At 41.3% G+C, this 23,622-nt stretch overlaps 1 protein-coding gene and 1 long non-coding RNA gene across 5 annotated transcripts in view; one reads left to right on the plus strand and one right to left on the minus strand.

The window, feature by feature from the left end:
- CADM2 (cell adhesion molecule 2) overlaps positions 1–21,307 on the minus strand; it is a 691,822-nt gene extending 670,515 nt beyond the window's left edge. For all 4 annotated transcript variants that reach the window (XR_012627403.1, XM_074857862.1, XM_074857868.1 and 1 more), the window contains exon 1: positions 20,788–21,307. Coding sequence is in view for 3 of the 4 variants with exons in the window: in XM_074857862.1 (XP_074713963.1) it covers positions 20,788–20,848 (61 nt within the window). In the remaining variant the exon portion in view is untranslated. The remainder of the gene's footprint in view (positions 1–20,787) is intronic.
- Positions 21,308–21,986: 679 nt separating this feature from the next.
- Positions 21,987–23,622, plus strand: part of LOC141940107 (uncharacterized) — a 34,447-nt gene continuing 32,811 nt past the window's right edge. The window contains exon 1 of the long non-coding RNA XR_012627880.1: positions 21,987–22,135. This is a non-coding gene — a long non-coding RNA (uncharacterized LOC141940107). The remainder of the gene's footprint in view (positions 22,136–23,622) is intronic.

Below are 23,622 nucleotides of genomic sequence, written 5' to 3' on the forward strand. Positions count from 1 at the left end.
AATAGCAGATTAGTGCTGATATATATTCTGACAACTATTAGTATAGGCTCCAATCATAGAGGGATAGTCACCCTCTGGACTGAGGGTAGTCAAGCACACAGCATTTGAAATAGAAGTATGAGATACTTGTCACTATGTAAGAACTGAATTGAGGAAGTCACTCAAGTTGTTCTGAAATCAGGCACAGGAAGAACCAACCACATAAACAAGCAAATCATGATTATTAAAGAAGTCCCATATAGAAAAATAGTACGGAAATAACATGAACTTACACAATTTAAAAAAAAAAAATCAATTGATAACCATACACTGATGTTTAATGTTTCACCCTAAAGAATGTTTTATTCTTTTATTACAGAAAGTATACAGAGCAGAAGCTTGGCAAAACACGTAATTTCTTATCTTTAATGAAGAACTTCAAAAATATTTTTAAGTTCCAATTTGGTTATGACTAAGCTGTGTATTGAGGCCTAACTAGATACACATAGCAGGGATCTTTGCATTTCTTTTCCATCTAGAACTGCTTATGCTATTTTCCTATACCTTAGATCAGGCAGTCCCCAGTCCCCCTTTCATATCACGTTCTGTTTATCTCCCTTCTGACATGTTATTGTACTTTTTTCCCTCTCCTTTCTACCCACCTTTTCAGAACTCTTTGCATTCTCCTATTTCTTAACTCACCATAACATCTTATGTTATCATGTGAATGCAGCTACCAAGGAATGTGAGCAAGCTGAGCATCAGGCAATGCTCATCTGTTTTAAGCCTTTGTCTATGATCCAGCCAAGAAACAACAGCAAGTGTCAAAAAGATATTTACATTTGCAGTACCAAATGCATATATTATGGGTCCAATACTCCTCTTTTACAGTCTTCATTTGGGTTTTTTCCATGCTCAAACTTTATTTCCAAAGTGAATAAAGTTGTGCCTACCTCTACCCAGATAATTTCCCGAAGATTTAGAATTTCAGGAAGTTAATTGTGTTGGCATGATCAGAAATGCCACTCAGCCAAACTGAAGCTATGAAACACTGACCAGCTCTCCTACTCCTTTTTTTTTTCCCCAACACCTTTTTTTGGCTAACTGTCCTCAAATTTTCAATTATTTGCCACTGTTTGCAGTGATCAATCAGCAGAGGGTCAGATCTGCTTATCCAGTTTAGCCATACCTTCCTGTTTGTCTGCCTCCTACCTCAGTATTTCTCCTAAATCTCTCCTCAGCTGACAGAGAAGTACCATCAGAAGCACCAACATGTTTTCTGTAGTTGAGTGTTGTTAGGAAGGTGCAAGACTTGGCAATGAATAAATCTTTAGCCACATTCTAAAGCTGCTAAAGTTCTAAGCTGTGCAAGCACAGCCAGCAGCTTAATTTCATGTTAAATACTATCTCTCCTAATTTACCATTTCCTGACTAAAGAAGCAACATAGTAAAGACTTTGTTAAGGGGATCAACAGATTAAAAAACAAATAAACAAAACACCTCTCAACCCACGCACAAGCCACAACCACTCCTTACACCTAACACCATCCAGGAAGACGGGGATATTTTTGCTGCTGTGTTAAGATCAATGACATCATTGGGTGCTTTGGCTAGGTGATCTCTGAGAAACTGCACACATATACCAAACCATTCTTCCAAAAACCAAAAGCCATCAGGAATTTTACCATAAAGCAAAAAAAAAAAAAAAAAAAAAATCTTAAGAGACAAGGCACTGTCCAAGACAACTGAACTAACATTATAAGGTGCAGGAAGTATTCATGTTCAAACTCAAAATTAGAGCAGTTGAACCGAAGTTAAGGACTACAACTTTACCATTAACTGTTCTGTGACAGGGCATTGCTGGACCTCAGATGAAAGCCGCATTTCCAAGACTGCATATGAAACTCCATTGCCAAACTTCCAGCTTACATGAAAACAGAAAATATGAACCAAAAGGTTTTTTCTCCCATAAGAAGATCTTTCAAATGCTTCTAGGATGTCATTATGAATTTAAGCCAACTCCTATTTCAGCTGCTCTTACACACACACATGGCTTTCAGGTAGCTGATCCAGCATGTGTTGCTGCTGGTTTTTTGAGTTATAGAAGCTTGCAGCTATGAAAATTTCCTGCTTACATTTGTTTATATTTTTAGCAAAACACGGGGGAAGAAAGTCCAAACTTAAAGCATCTTCTTTACCGAATTTTATTGTTCATGGTGGAGAGTGGTTAAAGAGGGAGACAGGAGAATAACACAAGGTTTTTTGTTTATAAGAGACTGAGCAAAAAAAAAAAAAAAAGACAGGGTTTATGATGCTTTTTCTCATTGCATCAAATTCTTAATAAGTATTTTTCATGCAGAAGTTAAGGAAATTTGAGAACAATTACATAGATATTACAGATAACATGATGCCATCTGGGGAAACTTGGTCCTAAATTCAAGCTTCTGAAAAAAGGAAACATGAAACAAGTTCAGAAGTTCGTTACAGAATGAATAGCAGCATTACTGGTGAATCCTGCCTCCAGGAATTCTGTCATTCTGTATCAAACTGTATCTAGTCCTTTTTTATATTACTATAGTTTGCTTCTAGATTTTTCCAGTTAACGATCAGCAATGAAGCAGATGTCTGAACAGGTGTTCAGAAAGAGTATTTTTCATTTCTTAGAAAGTCCTCGTGCCTCTCTAATTCTTCGAATCCTGGTTAAGAATGTGATCTGGTAGTTTTGAGGGTCAAATCATGGTGAGTCTACATTAGAAGAGGGCATTCTTATTTTCATTTTAAAGAAGAAAAAATGCCCTTATCTCCAAGGATCAGAGAAGCTGTGTTCAAACAGGATACTCATGTCAAGCTCAACCAATTATAGTTTGTTGCTAGCTGCTGAGACTAGTACTGCCTTGGAGAAAGAAAAGGATCCAAATTTGGATTTAATCTGAAACCTCTTCCACATGACTACACTGATGTCTTCTAGCCTTGCAAATCTTATCCTTCTCCACAGATGCTTACTCCATGCACATGTGCACACTCAGGTCTGCAGATTAGCAAGATTAGTCTTTAAACTTCAGTATTAGCAAGGGGCATTGAAATTATCTGGTTTGGCAGCTCTCCTCATTTGAGTCTAAAGGAAGCCGATAATAAAAACAATACATCTGCCACTGAAAATTTAGTGGATGCACTTCAAATACATAATAAAATTCATGCAATCATATTTTATTAGATGTATTACCTTTTAACCTTGCTAGTAAATAGCCTAATCTTTTACAGGAGAATTACTGATTAACAAAGAAATCTCAAAGAAAGAATAAAAACAGTTATTAAATGAAATTCAGTGCAGAACTAGAAGCATTCCACATGACCTCCTGGTGTTGTAAATTTTAGGTTGTTTGAGAGGAGATCGCATTAACAGTTATGGTTGTTACTATTTCAAACTACCTTTTTTAGGGTTAATAATCTCAAATGCTTGCAAAACAAGTGAAAAATTTAAAAGTACTGAAAATATTTATGTTGGACACTTGTTTCCATTTGTTCATCTTAACTTAGAGTCTAAGAAATTCACAACTTTAACATATGCACTCCTGCAGCTACAAACAATAATTTAATAGAAATTAACTAAAATGGTTGCATTTAAAGAATGGCAAGCGGACATCCATCCATTTCATAGAAAGTAATTATGTCTCTTCAGTGAGGAGCATCTGTTTCATGAAAGTAGGACACAGGCTGAAATGTAGTACACCCTTTCACATCCAGCATTAACCAGCTGACCCACGATGACCTGGAACAACATAACCCTGACTCTATTCAACTAGCAGGTAACAGGTCTTCCGTAATTCAGCTGTATTGACACCAACACTTAAATAGTACATATTTTTGAAGTGACTTTTATTTACAGATATCAAAAATAAACATATTCAGGAGAAGTTTTCACTTTTTACTTCCAGACCACTTCAGTTGTTGTACTTAAATTCTCTTTAGTTTTGACCACTCTTTCTCGTCAGAAGATAACTCATTCACGGACACTTAATTTAATAACTTTGAATGCAGAGCAAATCAAATGATGAAAAATATAAAGTTTGTTAAAATATGCATATTCAATAAATGCAGTCTGCACACCATGTATTTTTACTTAGATAGCAGAAAAACTACCGAACTCTCTTCAAACTTCTATACATTAATTTCTACTGACCACGATGTGTATACTCCACTTTTGTAAGCTGGCCTACATCTCACTCAAAACTCCAAATTTCAACATGCATTTTTAGCATTCTGCTCCATCATTTTATATTATGACAAATATTATAAATAGAAACCAAGCCTAATGTCTACCTCTGGTTTAGTACAGCAATAGCATGATCTGATACTGAAATACTTCACTGTAAAGAAAGGGACATGTACTAACAAAAAGTTAAATGGTTGTGTTTGCAAGAGAAAAAAAAAGTGTACTGAAGATGAACTACACAGGGCTAATTAGCTCAGCCATAGCCCCATGATGTTTCTAGTTCCCAGACTTGTTTGAAGATCTCTTCTTTCAACCTCATAACCTAGATATGCAGTAAGCTGATGAACTTTTAACTACTCAGAAGATACACAATGTGGAGTAAGACAGGCTCAACACAAGAGTTAGTGCAGAATAAAGAACTTGGCTTTACTTCATACTTTGTCTCATGGTATTTTGCGATGAGAAAGACCCAAAAATGAAAATGTTAAAATGTATTTGCCAGCAGACCTAGCAATAAGACAAAACATTTAAAGGACCAATAGTCACCATTTAGCCAAGGTTTAGGTAGCTAAAAGCTTTATATATTATATCACTTTACTGAACCTATTTCAGTACTTGCACAGATTTTTTTGGGGGGGTGAGGGTTTTGATTTGCTGGGGTCGTTGGAAAATTTAAAAGCATGCACAAGTGCGAACTGCAAAATAGTAGTACTGATTTAACATATCCACTCTGGGATGCTGGTGCTGACAAATAAAGCATAGACAAAATGGTCCTGTTATATGTATGAGGTTTCTATACAGCAGTTACTTAAGATCTACAGTTTATGCACTTGGCAAGTTGAAAAAAAATGCCAACACTCTTGTAAGACTGAATGACTTTGCACATACTGTGACTGCATCTTTGAATTTTCAGGAACAGGTATACAACACGCATATGGACTATACCTACCATTCAAACTGCAATTGCAAAAAATTATAGACAACACACAAGTAATTCCGTTGCAGTAACAAAATCTTGATTTTATCTGAGCATTGATACCAATGCTTATGTGTTTCACAATGAAACTAAACAGACTTGCAAATAACACAGTCCCCTGCAGATGAAAAGAGACAATCATCTTTGATTCAGTTCAGATAACTGGTTTCATGGCAGAAGAGCTGGACTTCAGAATTTATTTTTTTTTTTTAAGTGTTGCCAACAAAGTTTTATACACACTTAAAATTCTTCAGGGGTGGGGGGAGGATGTGGGGTGGCTGGCAAACAAACCCAAACAACTTGTTTCCTGGATATTGGGAATATTTATATACAGTCAACTAAATAACTGTATTAGGTTCATCAAATAACATGCAATAATTGCTCCATCTTCTTGATTATTTATTTTCAGTTTTAATATAGACAGATGTACACAAATGCAATTCTGTGTCTACCTTACAATTTCCATTTAATTCACCTATGTTTGCAATGTTATGCACAGACAGAGGTTTTAAAGAGGAAGTAATCATGACAAACACTACGAAACAACTCTCAAAAACATTTGTATCATTTTCATAATCCTGTATAGCCTTAAAAGCTCAATTTAATTAGAACTGATGAACCATGGTTAAAAAAGTTAAACTCAAAGGTTCTGAGATACCATTATCAGGGAAAAGAGGGGAAAGTACTCAGTTTACTCTAAATATGAAATATTTCCTTTAAATTATGTATTTTGAAGAAAGATTTCAGGGTTTTTTTCCCCCTTGAGTTTAACAGCAAGTTTAAATTCTCTACACACATCGGGTTTGTTTTAATCTGAACTCTGAAGTATGAGTTGTCTAAAGCTGAAGAATCAAACTGAAATCATACCCTATACTGAAGTTATACTGAAGAGTTTTGTTTTAACAATGTTTGAGAGTAAACAGTTACTGCAACTGTGGCAACTGAAAAACTATGAAAGCAAAGTGAAACTCTTTGCAAATATCAAAAGAAAGTATCTAACAACTCAAAAGTGGTGTGCAGCCAGAGCAAAAGCAGAGATACTATTATGAAAAATAAGGTAATTCCCTACCGTACCCTTCTCACAACCTGCATCACTTCCATAGGTACAATGGAAGGTAAGCTGTTACTGGTTGTCTTTTTTACTATCAGACATTGTTTAGTGTTACCTCCATTATTGTTACCCAAACCCAAACAAGGAAAAAAAAAAAAAAAAAAGTCCACAAAACTACTTTGTCTTATGTCCGAGATAAGAAAACCCTGGGTTGAAGTTCAGATGAGAGTTGGTTCCTCATGTTTTGGCCCAAGACAGATGATAATTTCATGTTTATTCAGACTTCCTCTTCTTCAACTGATTTAATATGTTGAAAATATAAAATCTTATTTTAGCACACTGACATAAGAAGAACAAAAAACCCTAAAAACCAAGACAATGCAGGAAGAAGAGATAAAAGAGCAGATTAAAAGGGAATAAAAACTGAAAACGGAATACAAAGCATAAGAGATCTTGGAAATCAAAGCATGTTGAAGAAATAAATATCATTTTCTCATAAATAAAAATGTAAAATATTTTATGGTTTCTTTACATTGTGGTATCTTCTCAGATTAGAAAAGTAACCTTATATGTGGTGTTATCTTGCACTTCATGTATAAATTATTCATTGAAATGTAAGCTAAGGGGAAAAAACACAGTGCTAATCTCAATAATTTCAAATAGAAAAGTTACCTAAAACTCAATACCTATTTCAGATCTCTCCCCATACCGATAATACTAGGGGGGGGACAAAAACAAAAAACAACCTAGAGTTATTTTAATGTACTCAGAAAGCCAATCCGAGCTTTACTGATGCTTTTGGAACCACTGTGTTTCCCAGAATCTACACAGAACAGGTAATAAAAATTCATCTTTATTTGTTACTTGCTCTGTTTTGAAATAATAATAACCCTCTCTCTTCAGATCTGAGGATTAACTAACATCCATTTTCTAGAAAAATATTTTGGAATGTTTTAGAAATCACAAGACATTTTCAGTGCAACTGGTTTAAATTAGATTCTTAAATAGCATCTGTAACTTGGAAAAATCTCTCAGTAAAACACCAATAGCTCTAACACCTCACTCCTTCACATGTTCATATGTAGCCATTTAGAAAGGAGTGGGCTGGTGCAGAAAGACTTAGAAACAGTCCTTCATTTCGGTATTGACAGTCCAGACCCATCTAGAACACAGTATACAAACTGTCAATTTTATTTGCTTTCAATCAGAAGAATTGAATAAAAGTAACTGCTTCAAAAACATTCTCTCTCTCTTTAAGGCCTAAAGGCTTCTTTAGGAGGACACTTGCATATACGAGGTCTTGATTCAGGGGTCCAGCACTTTCCTGAAAAAGAAGATATTACTGCAAAATGCAAAAGAAGATATTACTGCAAATTGCAGACTTCAAATATTCATGAGTTGTGCTAATCCACAAGCCAAACTGCAGGTTGTGGGAGAAAGTAGAAACTTAAGGTAGCTAGTTTAATCATTTTCAATTTATAATGTGCATTCAGAAATCTTCTTCACACTTGTACCCAATTACAGTTAGCAACACATAATCTATTAACGTACCACTTTTAAAAGGAAGTAGTCTGCTAACCCATGCAAATTGAGCCACTATCTCTGATATACAATTCTGGAACAAGTAAATGCTAAGCACTGAATTAACTATGGCAGTGAGTTATTATTAATATTTTTTAATGGCACATACCAAAAAACTCTGTACAAAGTCTATTAACACATACAGTATACTACTCAGACATGGCTTCTGCTTCAGTGCCAAGTATACCTGACTGTCAAGAATGAAAACGGATATTTTAAATGATTTATTTGTGAATTAAAGTTGCTTTGGGTTTCTTTCCAGTTTCCAAAAATAAATCAAAACACCTTTTGGTACTTTTCAAACACTGGAACAACAGTAATTACAGTTGTGACATTGAAATCTTAAAAAAATCAGCATAAAGGGAATCATTGCTTTTAACCCTGGTAGATATTACTTTGTAATATTATGGGTATTATTTCTATATTTTACAAATTCTCTAATCTGAGTCAAGTAAAAGCCTTTTATGCTTACTCATGGACAACCAAAAAGTACAAACCAAACTTTCTGCTTTGGATTCCTCTCTATATTGCAGTGCTTTAGAAGGAATAGGGAAGAGAAACTGCAAGAAAAAGTGGTTTTGCACTCCCCCATTTGTGACTATTAACAGATTATTTTTTGAGTAAGTAATTACCTACTTAAGGCAAACACATTCGTAAGTCTGGCCTAGCTAGAGCACATTTTCATCACTTTTTCAGTACAGAAGTACATTTTTCCTAATTTCTTTATCTTCCATCTGTTCTTTCAACATTCCTGTTCAAGCAGTGGTCAAGGACAGGCATCCTCTACCAAAGTGCTACATAGTGAAGATGGATTCTAATTAGACATTTATTATTCTGCTGCAACATTGAACACAACAAATCTATCTAGATCCCAGGCAGTTCATTATAGTCTAGCTTCACTATTTCCTATTACAGCAATAATGGCATTGAGACAAGACAGTGATTAAAACTATTTTCTGCGAATGGAAAAAAATTAATAAACTGCTTTTCTTGCTTAATTACTTGTGATTTATATATTGCTACTACAGAGTTACAACAAATTTCTTCCAGATATTATTGATGATCTCATTGTGCTGTCAGCAAATTAGTCCCAAAATGTTTAAGAAACCAACAATGGAAAAGGATTCAAAGGTTCATGCATCTAATCATGCTAAACTGATCTGACCAAATAATCCTGAATGTACAGCCAAGTAAAGAGTAAAAAGATTATTAGAATTCACTTTGAAGTCACTGAAGCTGAAAATAAGAGGAAGTATATCACCATGCTGAATAAAACTAGACATTTGTTGGATGCAAAAGTTCTATATAAAATAGAAAGTGTGGTATTGTGCAGTTATTAACTCTCAAAGTAGCATTCTCAGTGAAATCAGAAACAATAACTTCCTCGAAGATTTAAGAGAGTTTAATGCATTCTTGAAAAGTAGTAGCCTGGTGTTCTCAGTCCATACTTAAGAATTCAGCTGAGCTACAAAGATGAAAGAACAGCACCACCTAGTTCTCTATTTAAAAGTTTTCAAATATTATCATCCATTGATTTATTTTCGTAATCTATATTCACATATGCATGTGTGCTCTGCAATGAAATCTGTCACATTTCCACAGGAAACAATACTAACTAGTTTGTCAGGAGTTAAAGCATCTGATGCAGATACTTTACAAGTGTACCCTGTGAATCAAAAAAAAGCTTACATATGCAAGAATGCTAGAGAGTTGTAATAATACAAATATTGTTCTGAAGCACCATAAACACTGAATGGATTGCTCACCTATCCCTAGTATTACTTATGGGACCATTTCTCTAATTTAACCAAAAAACTGTATTTGTATTGGTTCCCCCATACAGTAATCTGACACTTCAGAGTATGTGCATATGTCCCAGATGCAAAAAATACATTAATGATACAGACATCACAAAAGCCTCAGCAACACGTTTAAAAAACTAATTAAGCTCATGCACGTTGTTTCCTATTTACTTTTCTACTCCATATAGTAGAAACCTTCTATTAATGAGGTAGATGTTTTCATTGTTAGTGGGACTGAAAGTTTTCATGTCAAGAATTTCCCTGCTAGAGAATAATAGATGTGTATCTGAACAATCCAGAAGTTTACCATGATACAACAGCAGCAGCTAAGAAGCTAGTTACTCCTACCATGCAGACATCTTCACCAAGTTTTACCAGTGTAGCTGCCTGAATTTCAATTTGATAAGCATATAGCTAACACATGCAGAATAGTTAGTCTATTCTTCTAGACATGGTTGATTTAAGGTCTCGCTCACATCAGCAGGACATAATATTAGTGGAACTTTATTTCTGAAGACATCTTCTGTTTTGACATCAGTATTCACCAGTCAACTCTGATTTCTTATACTAATATACATTGCACTAGATACTTTCTGTAAGGCTCTTAATTGAAGTGAAGCACAAGTGACATTGATATGGTGACTATTTCGGATAGTACTGCATTTTACATTGTGATGGCATGTCTTGTAACATTATAAAGAAAATGGGAGTTAACTGCACCTACAAAGTGTTTTAGCTGCATTTGAACAAAATGTTCAAATCAAGTTATTGATTTATCTAACTTAGACCAAGGAAAATGAAATGCAACTACACTGAAATGATCTCATGTAGCACATTTGCATCCATCTGCTGAAGTTCATTTAAATTCCTGTTTTTCATATGGTAGCTTTTAAAGTATTTTCAGCTCTCAAATTTGACCCTTCCTACTATGCTGTAGTGATGCAAAAAAAATCGGGCTCTTAACAGACAAAAGAGACTAGAGCCTTATGACTACCTTACTAAAAAGCTTCTGTAACTGGTACCCCTGGCAGAAGTCAGGCTCCAGTGCCAGGGACCAACTGATTCACCCTGGCTCCCCTCCTCACTTCTGTTAGTGCACATTTGAGGAAGGTAGAGAGAAGTAGGGGAAAGAAAAGAAAGCAGTAATAATTTAAAAAAAAAAAAAATCTAAGCCTCCTATCATACCCCTCCCAGGTATTTTCTCCTCCAAGATAGAGAGATGGCCTCTCATAGCTTCCACAGAATGCACTTGCCCTAACACCTTCACTTGTTGCATTTCATTTCCTGCAGAAATGAAGAGGTGGAGACTCATAGCAGGAGAAAGACGAAAATGTACACTGTATTCTGTGAGCCTGAAGTCTTAGTGTTTTGTTCCAGCCTAATCCCTTCATATACGTCTTAAGTCTTTCACACCATCTGGAGGGGATGTTTTATTCCTGGAGAAAACAAGTTGACCTATTCCCTGTTCCTCATCTGTCTACCTACTTATGTATATCATCCATGAAGGCCACTTAGGTGTTGGCATGGCATAGCTCACTTGTTGCTGAGTTGATACATTAATGTAAACAGATTATACAGAATCCAAATGTGATGCCTTTATCCTCACATTCTTAAGAAGGGAAATCCCTTCATTTATAAAGAGTAGGGCTATTGCTGTTTCCCCACTTCAAGTCTTGGAGCAGCAAACAGAAGAAACAGTTTGGTTTTCTTGACAGGTATCCCAGGCAGACAAGGCCTGCAGGGAGATTACTCCCACTTTTATCTGTGACCAGCTAGTCACTTATTTTGACTTTTTTTTCTGAAGGTATTTCTGGAAGAAGTTTCAATGCCAAGAGTTTTTAATGACAAATTAAAAGAAAAAAGGCTATGATGTTAACAATTCATTAAGGAGCAAATTTTTATTTGTTCACTTTAAATGATATAGGCTACCAGATTCTGTTTTCCTGTTGGGACTTACAGCATATTTCAGTTTGCAATAAGCATAATTTAATTAACTTTAAATGCATCTGCACTTCCAAATCCTTCAATACAGATGTCACAGTAAATTAAGAATACACCCCTTATAGAACATGTTCAACTCCCTTCTTTATCCAGATTTCTTGTTATTCCATTTCGCATCAGATTAGGAAAAAAAAAATGTGGGTTTGTAGAAAAGCAAGTGATACTTTTGTTCTAACAGACAAAAGCAAATCTGTACAAAATCAGATATAATTCTCCTCAAAATCCAAAGAGAGTTTGGGAAATTCTGCAATCATGTTATTTTAAATTACACACGCACACCCCCCGAGTATTGCTTATACAAAATATACAAAACCCCAGTCACTTAAAAAAATCTTATATTCCAAGCTATTTTGAAATGACATTAATCTTGTGTGTTAAACATATGTGAACATCCCATAAATAAGTCTGTAAGACATTGAGGTTTTTATCTACCATAAATAAAAAACAAATGGCCCATATATTTCTAGTACATGCCTTCCCCACCACGTCCAAAATTCACCATTCAGAAGACAGCAAAGCAGCAATGATTTATAATTTGCAAAACAAAGATGACTTAGGAAGCAGAAAACATTTTCATTTTAGTCTGATCCAATTTTAAAATTCAAACTTATTTTGTGGGGAAAATACTGAAATTGTAAGCTTTGAACCATTCTTTAAGGAGTGAATGAGACTTATTCACTCTAAGAATGGCATACATTTTGCATTTTACATACCAAAAAGCACCATTACCAGCAGTTTGTAACCCACAAACATTAGGTTTAGTGAGGAGACATGTGCCAAATACTTGACAAAAAAATTCCAAATAGGGTGAGTGTTCTGAAGAAGCTAGGCAAAGAGTCAAGGTGCTAGCCCATACCTAACTTACACACTACTTGTGTTCAAATACATATACATCATCTCGATTGTGTTTATATAAGCAGTAGTCAAGATATATCCTAGGACTGTAACATGCTAGATTCAGGACTCCAGCCTTTAGAGGAAGCCTTTAGATGAAGTTAATTCACTGCTAATTTGTTTTTACATGAAAAGATGAGACACACTCTCTTTTAATACGCGATGTCCCAGTAATTGTCAGACTTAATATTTAAGTCCTGAAAAGCTCTATGTTAGGTGTTACTAATTTTGCTACAATTGGGTTTAATTTAAAATTGAAAGGATTCCCTTTTGACTGTACAGATATCATTTTTCATTAACCAAAATGACCCTTAAACAAGATGGTACTTATAGCTTCCTCCATAGTAGTCCAAATCTCACCTATTTTTCATAGTATTACAAGGCCAGACTATACAAGCCTAAAGACATTATTAGAAATCTGCAAGTGAAATGGAAAAGTTAAAAAACGGTAAAGTTAAGAGGAAACTGCAATGTCATGCTTCCTCTAATGAACAAGATATTTCACATGTCACTTAAACTCATGAAAAATTGCAGTGTTAGTTTAAGGTTTCTCCAAACATAACAGAAAATAAGTTCTCTCATTTCCACTACCATTATTTTAGATGTTAACAAATTCATGTAAAGAATACTGCAATATATTATACCATTTTATGACTTGTCACTGATTTGAGATACTCTGTTAATCTTTGATTACTAATCAATTTAGTGAGTAATAGCTCTGGTCACTGCATTTATTTTCTGATTTGCAAATAGGTGTGGTTTGACATTTCTGGGTATTTGAAGATATAAAAAATTTCTTTCAGTTGATGACCTTGAGTGTGAACAAGGGTTTTCAGACATCAAAAAAAGTTTTACTTTTTTTCTGTATAAACTGTGCAAACCACTGGAGACTTCTTCACCGTTCTTCAATTTCCATCCATCAATGTATCACAATGAAGCACCAACAAGCATGTCAAGATTTAAACTTCACATATAAAAAAACATGTTAACACTCAGGGAAGAAGGAAAAAAAGCCTTTGAAAGGGATAAATATAAAATGAGCTTGACACTAGAACATATTTTGTACAATCTTTTAATTAACAGTAATTGCTTCTGCTTCAACTACTACAGCTTTTCCCCTCGTTAGGGACTAACCAGAACAGCCTTCCTGCCTTATAGCATAGCAGGAATAAAAGCAGGTCAAGTTACACTGTTAATCCAGCAGATGTAGGTCAGTTTGGGATAAATATTGGAACAAATGGAAAATACCAGAGTGCCTACTACATCTGCTGCTGTGAAGTAATTTGGCCTTATTCTCTTCAGAGCCGTCAGTCAGTCGCAGTTGTGAAGTTTCCAGTGCTGAACTTTGAAAAGTCAGGGTTTCAAGCACAGCTGTGCTGGCCTGTTCAGCTTCTGCCAGAAGTTGCAATAATGCAATGCATTATATATTGATAATATCCAGAAGGTGTAACTGTATTTTCATATGTGGCCAAAAATTACTTTGAATGTAACAGCATGCTCAGGTTACTTTAGCTAAGTTTTGGCAATTGAATTACTATTAGAATCATTGTTAGATTAATATTGTGGTATATAATAAGTTTAAAATATAATCAGAATATTTTTACCTCTAACATAAAAGTCTCTCTCGCACTATCCTTCCCATCCAACAAAGAAAAAGACAGGTAGTCAGCAAACTGTTTACAGAAATATGAGGACAGAGGTAACATCAAAGCTATGCAGACAACCACTGTACTGCATCTATGATGATATACACTGCTTTACAAATAACCGAAACCTTGCCAACTCCATTCACGGAACAAAGAATAAGCTACAGAGGAGTTCAGTAATGTATTTCTATGTGAACAAAACTTACACAGAGAAGAGCTTTAGGGATTCAAAATGAGAAACACAGACTATACACTAATAGTTTTTCTGAAACTGAAGAACAGATGCCTATGGACAGTTCATATTCTTTAACCACTATGTATGAAAAAAGGAGAATCCTAAATTATTAAAAAATGGAAAAAAGTTAAATTTATGAATTTATAGTAATGTAAAACTATACTAAAAGTGATTTGCTGCTACTTAAAATGTGAAAGTTATAAAAGCATTCACACTCTCCAAGAGCAATTTGCTTAAACTAGAGAGCAGTAAATACAACTCAACTCATGGTTGGGAAGAAACGATCTTTCCTTCAAAAATCCCAAAGCTGTCAGACAGCAAACACACTCCTGTAAGAGGCTTACATAGATCCCAAGATCTCTGTTTTGCAAATAAAAGGATGGAAAAGTATGCAAGCATGATTTTATTTTTCACATTTACAGATGATAGGGAAAGGAGATAGGATGACAGGTAGGCAGACATTGTTAAAGGATGAAACAGGGAGTCTTCCAGCCCATCTACAACAAAAATATCTACCTACATTCTTCAATAAATCCTTTCTGCCTGTTCCAAGTTCTCCATGTTAGAAAGTCCAACATGCAAAACATCAGTATTAAAAGAGAGCACCGGAAGATGCAATCCACAGCCTCCAGCATTAGCACTCTGTTTTGTCATTGAAATAAGTGTTCTCTGCTTCTTCCTCTCGCTCCTTAAAATGCGATTACGATAGTGTCCCATGTATTGATATTTAAAGCCCCCATTCTGAGCTTACTGTGCATTAACATAGGAGACATTGGAAATGTTTGGACTGTTTACTTTTCATTTATAAATCGAAGGGAAAAGATCCTGAAATAGGATCATAGAAAAAACAAAACAAAACCAAAAAAAACCACACACAAACAAAACCCCACAACATTAAGAACCCCTTGCAAAGACACCCACATTCATTTTTGAAAATATTCAATTGTTTTCAAAATGTTTTCATTATGTAGAAAGGTAAGTTGTTCAAAGGCAGATTCCTGAGAGAAATCATGATTTTACAAGTTACTCCTTGCTACTGGAATTTGATATTTGCCCTTCTCCCTTTCAATCACACCTCAAAAACTCCTTGGGAAGAAGAGATATGCTCATGAAGATCATACTTAATATCAATGCAATCCCAGAGGAGACATGTATTAAACTATGTCTAATAGTTTTAGCATTCTACATTTGTTTTGGAATGGGTATTTTTAAAAGCATGTCAATGGCATTCTTTTTAGAGAAGATCCTCCATTGTTTTGAGAGTGTCTAACAGAATTAGCCTGCCGTTAGATTCATGTTTTAAAACAGAACTGATGTATTCATTCTCTCTCTCAGAGAAGGCATTAAGAGGACAATGACAGCATCTTCTATTTCTACTTTTTAAATATTAGATGAAAAGGGAATCATCTTTCAAACAGTCAACCACACTCTGATTATACTGCTATTCTCTTGGCAACTACCCGATGTCCATGTCGTTACCACACATACAGTTGTTACCAGTTACTTAATCACCATTTGTGATGCATAAGTAAAAAAACCCCTCAAAATCCAATCTTGACTTTACTTAGCAATATTAAAAGATTAATTCTTTGGTGGAAAGACTAAGGGTAATCACATTCAACACGTTTTGTCAATAGGATCAGGCCAGAACTATGAGAACTAAGGCTTCCGTAATAAAACACTATGGCTAAAGACATTTATAGCACATTATATTGCAACTGACAATTAAGTAAATTTAAAAGCAGAGGGAGATTCACTGTTTTCCATTCCTGAAATAAAAAAAAAAAAAAAATTAAAAAGAAGTAACAAGAAAGTAAATAAGAAAAATGTATTTGTTTCAGCAGAGGTGCTTCTCTTGATGAACATTTCTATGGAGTTAGATCTTCAGTGAGAAACTTCAAAACTGTTTCCTGTTGAACTGATGATAGAAACTTGATAAATATTTTGAGTGTAAGTGATAAATATTATGAGAGAGAGTGATCCCTATTCAAGTATTCCTCAGGGAAGTGTTGTGAGGTCATCAATGGGAATTTGGATTTTTTAGTTACTTCATGTTCTAAAACTGAACATGAACTGCTGTATGATGAGTATCAATTAAAATACATTAAGAAATCAAGCAAAAGAATTCATAAAATATGAACTAACCTGAGAACTAAGCAGCTAATAAGCCTATCAAGCCTTGGTTATATTGATGGAAGTCATAAAAAGACGGCCACCATGAAGTGGAGTGATACATTTTACGTTTCAACTTGTGTGTAAAATATTCCAAATAAAGATTGTATCAAAACTATTCTGCTACAGTCTTCCATTCTGTAATTGTCTACACCCTCACAGAACTTGCAGAACTACAACAACATGCTTCTGACTTGCTGTACACTGTAGTGTAACAACACTTAGCTGTCAGGACAATCCCTATGCATACAGCACCGGGTTGCCAAGAGCCTGCTAACAGAAATCCTACTGAAAATTCAAAACATAACCTAGATATACAAGATATTGAATATCATATAACAACTTCATCTTAAATCAGCTTACATGATCTGAGAAGTAGCCGTTTGCATATTTGCTCTTTTTTTTTTTTTTTAATTCTGCTTGTAATAGATCTGGACTTATGGAAAAAAAAAATGAGAGTCCCACCCTTAAGCAATTATCTGTCTTCACCGATTTGCTGCATCAGTGATCATAGTTGCAGACAAATTAAAGTGTCCCTACATTATTTTCATCAGGAGACAGGTTGCAAGCATTTGAAGTGTCTGAAGAAACCACGTTGAGAAGATTTGCCTGGTGTTGGCAGAGAACCGAAAGTAGATCATTTGCTACCACATACAGCACTACCCGGGTCTTCTCCAAAGCAGAGCACATTAAGGCATTAGATGCCATTTGCATTATCACACAGCAGGGGGCTACAGCAGCTACAATGCTGGGATAATCTTAACCCGTATCGGTATAGTTTGAATCCAACAAAACTATTTTTAATATTACAGTTTCTCACGTGATACCTCTTTGCAATAAAGAGCTTACTTCTTAGGTTGCATAAAAAGAGCTCAGACTATGTCCTTTAGTTATTCTAAATACTTGCTGTCCTCCGACTGTTAAATTTTGTCTAAGGAAGGCTAAAACCATGAAACAAAAAAACCAATCAGAATGAAACAAAAATGTAAGGCTGACTGTAAACATGTGTAACAGTTTAACCCCTTGGGACACTGCTTAAGTGCTCCAGAATCATTACAGTGCACAAGCTAAGAACAACAGCAGCCAGAGATCCTACTATTTTCACAGCAAACGCTGGAGAGGGCAGAGCAGACTATTATCATATCCGAACTCAGCTGACAAACCGCTTCTCAGCTCAACATGTTATTACTCCCTCTTCCACCTCCATCGCTCCCCTTTCACAGCAAGCAGTTGACACTGGGCTCTTTTACTTCTTGTTTGCCTCCTTTCCGAAGGGACTGCTTGCTGTTAATGCTATTCCACGCACAAGCTGAGAAGCATTATTCTATGTCCTCTTCCCTCAGCTGATGCTCCATCAATACTCAGGACAGATTCCTCAAGCAAATCTCCCCACAGATCACGCCAGAAAGGCACACTTCCATACAGGACACACGTCAGCTTGACTCTGCCACCTTGTCTTTAAACTTAATTAGCTTCAGTTTCACTAACAGGAACAATCCGTAGTTACAATCCAGAAGTGTTTTGAGTCCTCAGAATAAAGATCTTATTCACATACAAAGCTGACAAAAAACCTGCGTATCCCATGGCCCACAGAGAGAGAAATCGAGGGAAGCTAACAAATCCATTGAGCCGCTTCACAACACGGTTTGGGGAAGCAAAGCAAGCCAAAAGGGAAAACTACTTTTAAATGCAGGTATAAAGCTGCCAACAAGAAATATGTCTAATATGGTAACTGTGCCTGCTAGCTGTGTCAAAATCAGTGGCATAAACTGAGAAAACAATGTTAATGAAGCAGCACTAAAAGGTGGACCAAAAGAATTTGGTATTCTCTTAGATACAGTCACTATTCAGGACAGTCTTCTAGAAAATATTTACTCATCATCTTCTCCATTCTCCTTTACCTTAGGAGAAAAGGATAGTGGAAATTATTTCTTCTCACTGCTGTCCGAGGGTTACACGTTCTTTATATCCTCCCCCCTTTCTGTTTTTTAAATAGTGCCCAGCAAAAGTGCCTCCTGAAACAGCACTCTGCTGAAGCACGGTATACAGGGTGCCTAAGGATTTTTGATTGAAGTTCTAATCAGTAACTGCAAAAATAATTGTGTGAGAAACTGGAAAGAGGGAGATGTTTTATATACATGGAGAGCAAGCTGGGCAGCATGTTAAGCATCGCTTTTCCCCATCTGCAAGGACAGGCCCAATCTGGGTTTTTTTCACACACAGTCACAGTCAGATTTGTATTACACCCCTTTCCTTGCAACATGTTTTTTACCTGATGCAGTTCACAGAATTACATTTTGCCTGGAACACTCCCTAAACTGCTGTGAAAGACATCGCTGTTTTTAATCACTGGTTTACTCTCAAAACTGCGAAGCACTGAATGCAGCTGATTGCATCTTAGGAAAGATCAAATCCTCCTCCTTCAGCAGCAGCCCCCATTTTATTGGTGTCAGAAAGTCAGTCCAGACGCTTCCCCCCCACCCCCCACCCCCTCCTTTGCAGGGCAATGAATTGACAATTCACAGGGAAATGTAAAAGGCAGAGAGGAACCAACCCCCAGGTGCAGCCCGCCACACATGCCCCAATAAATAATCTTGTATAGCACCAACACAGCAGCTCCTTGTGCAGTGACGTACCGGGCAACTCATAAACATTGGTAAAGAATACAAATAATCTGCCGGACGAAACTGTCCCTTGCAGTTGCCAGGCGCACCACCCCCCCCCCCCCCCCCCCTTCCCTTCACTCTCGCCTCCACGGCCGGTAACTTCCCCGGGCGGTGGGGGTGGGCACTCGGCGGCTTCTGGCCGGGGGGGACCGGGGGGTGCGAGGCTCGTGCGAGGCTCCGCTCCCGCGACGGGCTGCCAGCCGCTGCTCCCCCCGGAGATCGCCCGACCCATGACGCAGCCGAGGGAAACGCGAAATATATTAAACTTGACGCGAAATGGCACGACGAAGGCGAGAGGATAAAAAAAAAAAAAAATTCTTACAAGGTCACTTAGTTTAATCGTCTCTTCGCTTCTCCCTCCCACACCGACATGCCCCGTACGCCGAGCGAGGGAAGGGAAGGGAAGGGAGGCAGGAGGGGAGATTCGCCCCGCCGCCCCCGGCCGCTCAGCAGCGGCGGCCGCCTGACCCCGCTCCGCCCGCCGGGCCGCCGCCTGCCCCGACCCGCGCCGCCGGCGCTCACCTCCCGCCCGCCCCGCGCGGGCCCCACAGGGCGGCGGGGGAAGGGGGGGCCGGGGGTACCGCGCCGCCATCCCGCCGCTGAGGGGGCAAACTCCGGGCGGCAGCGCAACGCCGCGGGCCCGGCTGGCGGCCCGCCTGCTCCCCCCCGCGCCCGCCACCACCGGGCGGGAGAGGTCGGGGGGGGGCGGGAGATCTCCCGCGGGCAGACGCGGCGGCCACCGGCACCCTCGGAGCGTGCCGCGGGCTTCCCCGCCGCGGCGGCCGCTACGTTCGACTTGGACGGATAACGATGGGGGGTGGGGGGGGGAGGTGGCGGTGCGGCGGTGGGGAGGAGGGAGAGGGGAATGCATCCAGCCTGGAAACTAGCTGCAGGATGAGCCGCCTGGAGCAGGGTGGCGAAGGGATCCGCTGCTGAACCCCGGCTCATCCGATTACCCCACCTATAGATTCTATACCTCACCTACAGACACGCATTGTCGGCGGCGGCGCGACCGAGGCACGGACCCCCCCGCCCGTGGCTCCCCCCCGCGCCGGTCTCCCCGCCGGGGAGGCACGGCTGGAGCCCGCACGTTTCCCCGGGATGTTGTTGCAGCGCACACGCCGCTGCTGCGGCTGCACTCGCACTTTCGGGGGCACGTTTGCGGCGGGCGAGCGGGGAGGGGACGGGGAGTTGAAGGGGTGGCTGCAGGGGGTGGCGAGCGACTGGCGGCGGCTGGGGAGGGAGAAGCGCGGAGGGCGAACGAGGGCGGGAAGAGGCTGCCGGGGAAGGGCAGGAAGGGTTAACGGCCGTGCGGCGCTTTAGCGCTGGATAGCGCTACCCGAGCGGGAGGCTGGGGGCGCCCGGCGAGGAGAGGGCGGCGGGGAGCGGGGGGGAGCCACTGGAGGGGCGAGAGAGGGAGGGAGCGGGTCAGGAGCGGGGCGGCGGGGAGGAAGGGCGGGGGTGGGCAGCGGGGCCTGGGGTGCCCCGGGCCGCGGCGGTGCCCCCCGGGGTCCCTCCCTCCCTCGCTCCCCCCCTCCCCGCGCGGGGCAGGGGTGGGGAGGAGGCGGTACCTTGTACGAGGATCCCGCAGAGGCTGTAGAAGCGCAGGAGTGCGCCGGGCTGCAGCCGCATCCTGGGGGCTCCCCTCGGGCTGGGTGGGCGCCAGGCACGCAGGTCCGCAGCCTCCCGCCGCTCCGCTCTCCGGGCGCTTCCTTCCCCCCGCAGGAGCCGCCGCCGCCGCCGCCTCCGCCGCAGTGTCTCCCTCGCTGTATCCAGTGGGGTGAGGAGGAGGAGGAGGAGGAGGAGGAGGACCAGGGTCGCGGGGGTGGATTGGGGAGGGAGGAGGAGGACGAGGAGGGGGGAGCGGCTCTCTCCGCTGGCTCCGGCGCTGCTGGGCAGGTTCAGGTTCCCCCCGCGGAGCGGTGTCGGGTGCCCCCGCTGGCTCCCCTTGCCCCTGTCCGGTGTGTCCGCCCGTCCGTCCGCTCGCCTCTCCGTTCCGTCCCGTCCCGTCCCGTCCCGCTGGCGGGCGGGGGAGCTACGCTGGCGCCGCGGCGGGCGGGGAGGCGGCGGCGGCGGCTCGGCTCGGCTCCGCTCCGCTCCGCTCCCAGCCGCTTCCCGGCTCGAGACACAAGGGCAATCTCCGCTTGCGAGGCTCCCCTGGCCTGGCCCCGCCCCCGCCACTCGCCCCGCCCCTTTCTGCCGGTATCCCCGCCCCTTTCCCCGCCCTCGCGCCACACCCCGGCCCCCCCGGTGCCGCGGGCACGCCCCTGCCACCGCCTTGGCCGCGCCTCCGCCGGCACGGCACGCCCCTTGGCTCCCGCACCGCCCCCTCAGGTGGGTGTGTGACTGGCAGCGGGAATGTCCAATGGAAAGCCCCGGGCTTCGGCCGGACTGCCAATGAGGCGGTGACGGAGGAGGTGCGAGACGCCAGGTTACAAAACAAACGGGCGTTTCTCGGAGTCCTCAGCCGCCAGCGAGGTGCCAGACCCTACCTCCTGCGCCGCTGAGTGGCAGCCGGCTCGGGCCAATCGCGAGGAGACCCGGCTCCGCGGCGGCTCTCCAGCCAATGGGCGGGGAGCGATGGGGCGGGGCGGGCGGCGGGGCGCTGTCCACACCCGGTCCTGAAGCGGCGGCGCGCGCGGCGAGGCGCGGGGGTGCCCGGCAGCGGCCGCCGCCGCCGCCGCTTGAGGAGGGGAGGGGCCGCCCCGGGGCAGAGCGCGGCGGGAAGGGGGCGGGGCGGGGCGGGCGTGAGACGCCTCCCGGCGCACCCCCCGCCCTGGCGGCACGGGAAGGAGCGGGGCCCGGAGCCCACAGGCAGGCGCGGGGGCGAGGAGCACCGGCGGCGGGGCCGTGGGGCCGGGACCGCAGCGCGAATCCAGCGGCCCCGCCGGCTGCCCCGGAGGTGCGAGGAACTGGCAGGTGAGGGGAGGGGGGTGCTGCGGCCGCCCCGCCCGCGCCGGCGGCCCGCCCGCCCCTCTGGGCGTGCAGGCCTGCGGCCGCCAGCTCCTCCGCGGCGCCGACGGGGAAAAACGGGGGTAAGCACCCGCGAGCCGCGGCCGGAGCCGGGGGCTGCGGGAAGCACCCAGGCGGTTGGCTGCCGTCCTTGCAGGGGAGGAGTAAAGCCCCTTCTCTACTCTCTGCTTTTCCTCCCGTCTCCCTGAAAGCGGCAGATGAAAGAAGGATTGTCTGAGTCTCCCGAGTATCCTCAGAATTAAACACGTATAGGTACCTTCACCAGAGCAGCAGTAAGACCGGCTCCTCCTGTGAGGTACCCAGGCAATAGCAATAAAGAAGTTTCTGGCCTTTTCGCAGTGTTGTCTGGACTCTGGATGTAGTAAAATAAGTTTTGTATTTGAAGGCTTTCTTTGGGAGGGTTTGTAGCATTCAGCTAGGAGTCCTAAATGGCTTATGGTCTAAAAGATAAGACCCTGCATGTGAGAAATCCAGGATGGCAGGCTGCTTCTTCAGGTCTGCGTGTTTGGTGTTTAGCACAGTATCATTCACCTTTTCGCAAAACCTCCTAGCAAAATCAGAAAACCTATTTTTAAGTTGCTGGATCTGCCTGTAAATGTCTATGGAGGGAACTGAGTTGCGGTATCTCAGAGAAAGCAGGATTCCCCTGCACCCAAATGCTTATAATGATCAGGTATTTCTCCACTTCTGGTTCCATCCTTTTTCTATCAAGATTTGCTCTCCAACAGGATGCAGTATGTTTCGCACAGTACCCCTCTGAATTTCCACCTTGATGTTCCATTCTTTAACACCAAAGGGCTTTTATTGAGATAAACAAGTGATGAAATAGTCTTACCTATAGGAGAGGGAGGCTGTTCAAAAGCTCATTTCTCTGAAGAGTGTGTGGTCTCAGATCATTAAGGAAGTGCTGACAGTTGTCAACTTCACCTTAAAGAGCTTGCAGGAGAGTGGGATCGAGGAAGTTATGTATTCTCTAGTCGTATCTTCCACTTTGTTCGTTAGTGGGTGATGATTATGCCTAGCAACAGTTCAGACTGCATCAGGATTTACACTGAGTTCCCCCTATCTCCAAAAGATGTCCACGCACAGTACAGAATCAAATTACAGAATGACATTTTAAAGTTCTGTGTGATTTTGTATCAAATGAACATCACGCACATCTCCATGCCTTTAGTAGGTTACTTGAACACTATCAAAGGCGTTGCACTGGAATGTCTCCTAGGATGGGGAAGCATTTGAAGCGTGTCTCTGGTGGGATGAGTAGATTCTTGCTTTACTTGTTTTTTATTGCTACTGAAAAAATAAACGATAGGCAAAGGTTTTACCACTGTTTTGAGGGTTCAGTGCATGTAAAGCACATGAACGGGGAATGAGTCTCAAAATATTTTAGAAGTCTTACAAAAAGGAACAAGTCATCATTTTTAATGCAGCAC

Source organism: Strix uralensis, chromosome 2 (genome assembly GCF_047716275.1).
Source record: "Strix uralensis isolate ZFMK-TIS-50842 chromosome 2, bStrUra1, whole genome shotgun sequence".
NCBI classification, from domain to species: Eukaryota; Metazoa; Chordata; class Aves; order Strigiformes; family Strigidae; genus Strix; species Strix uralensis.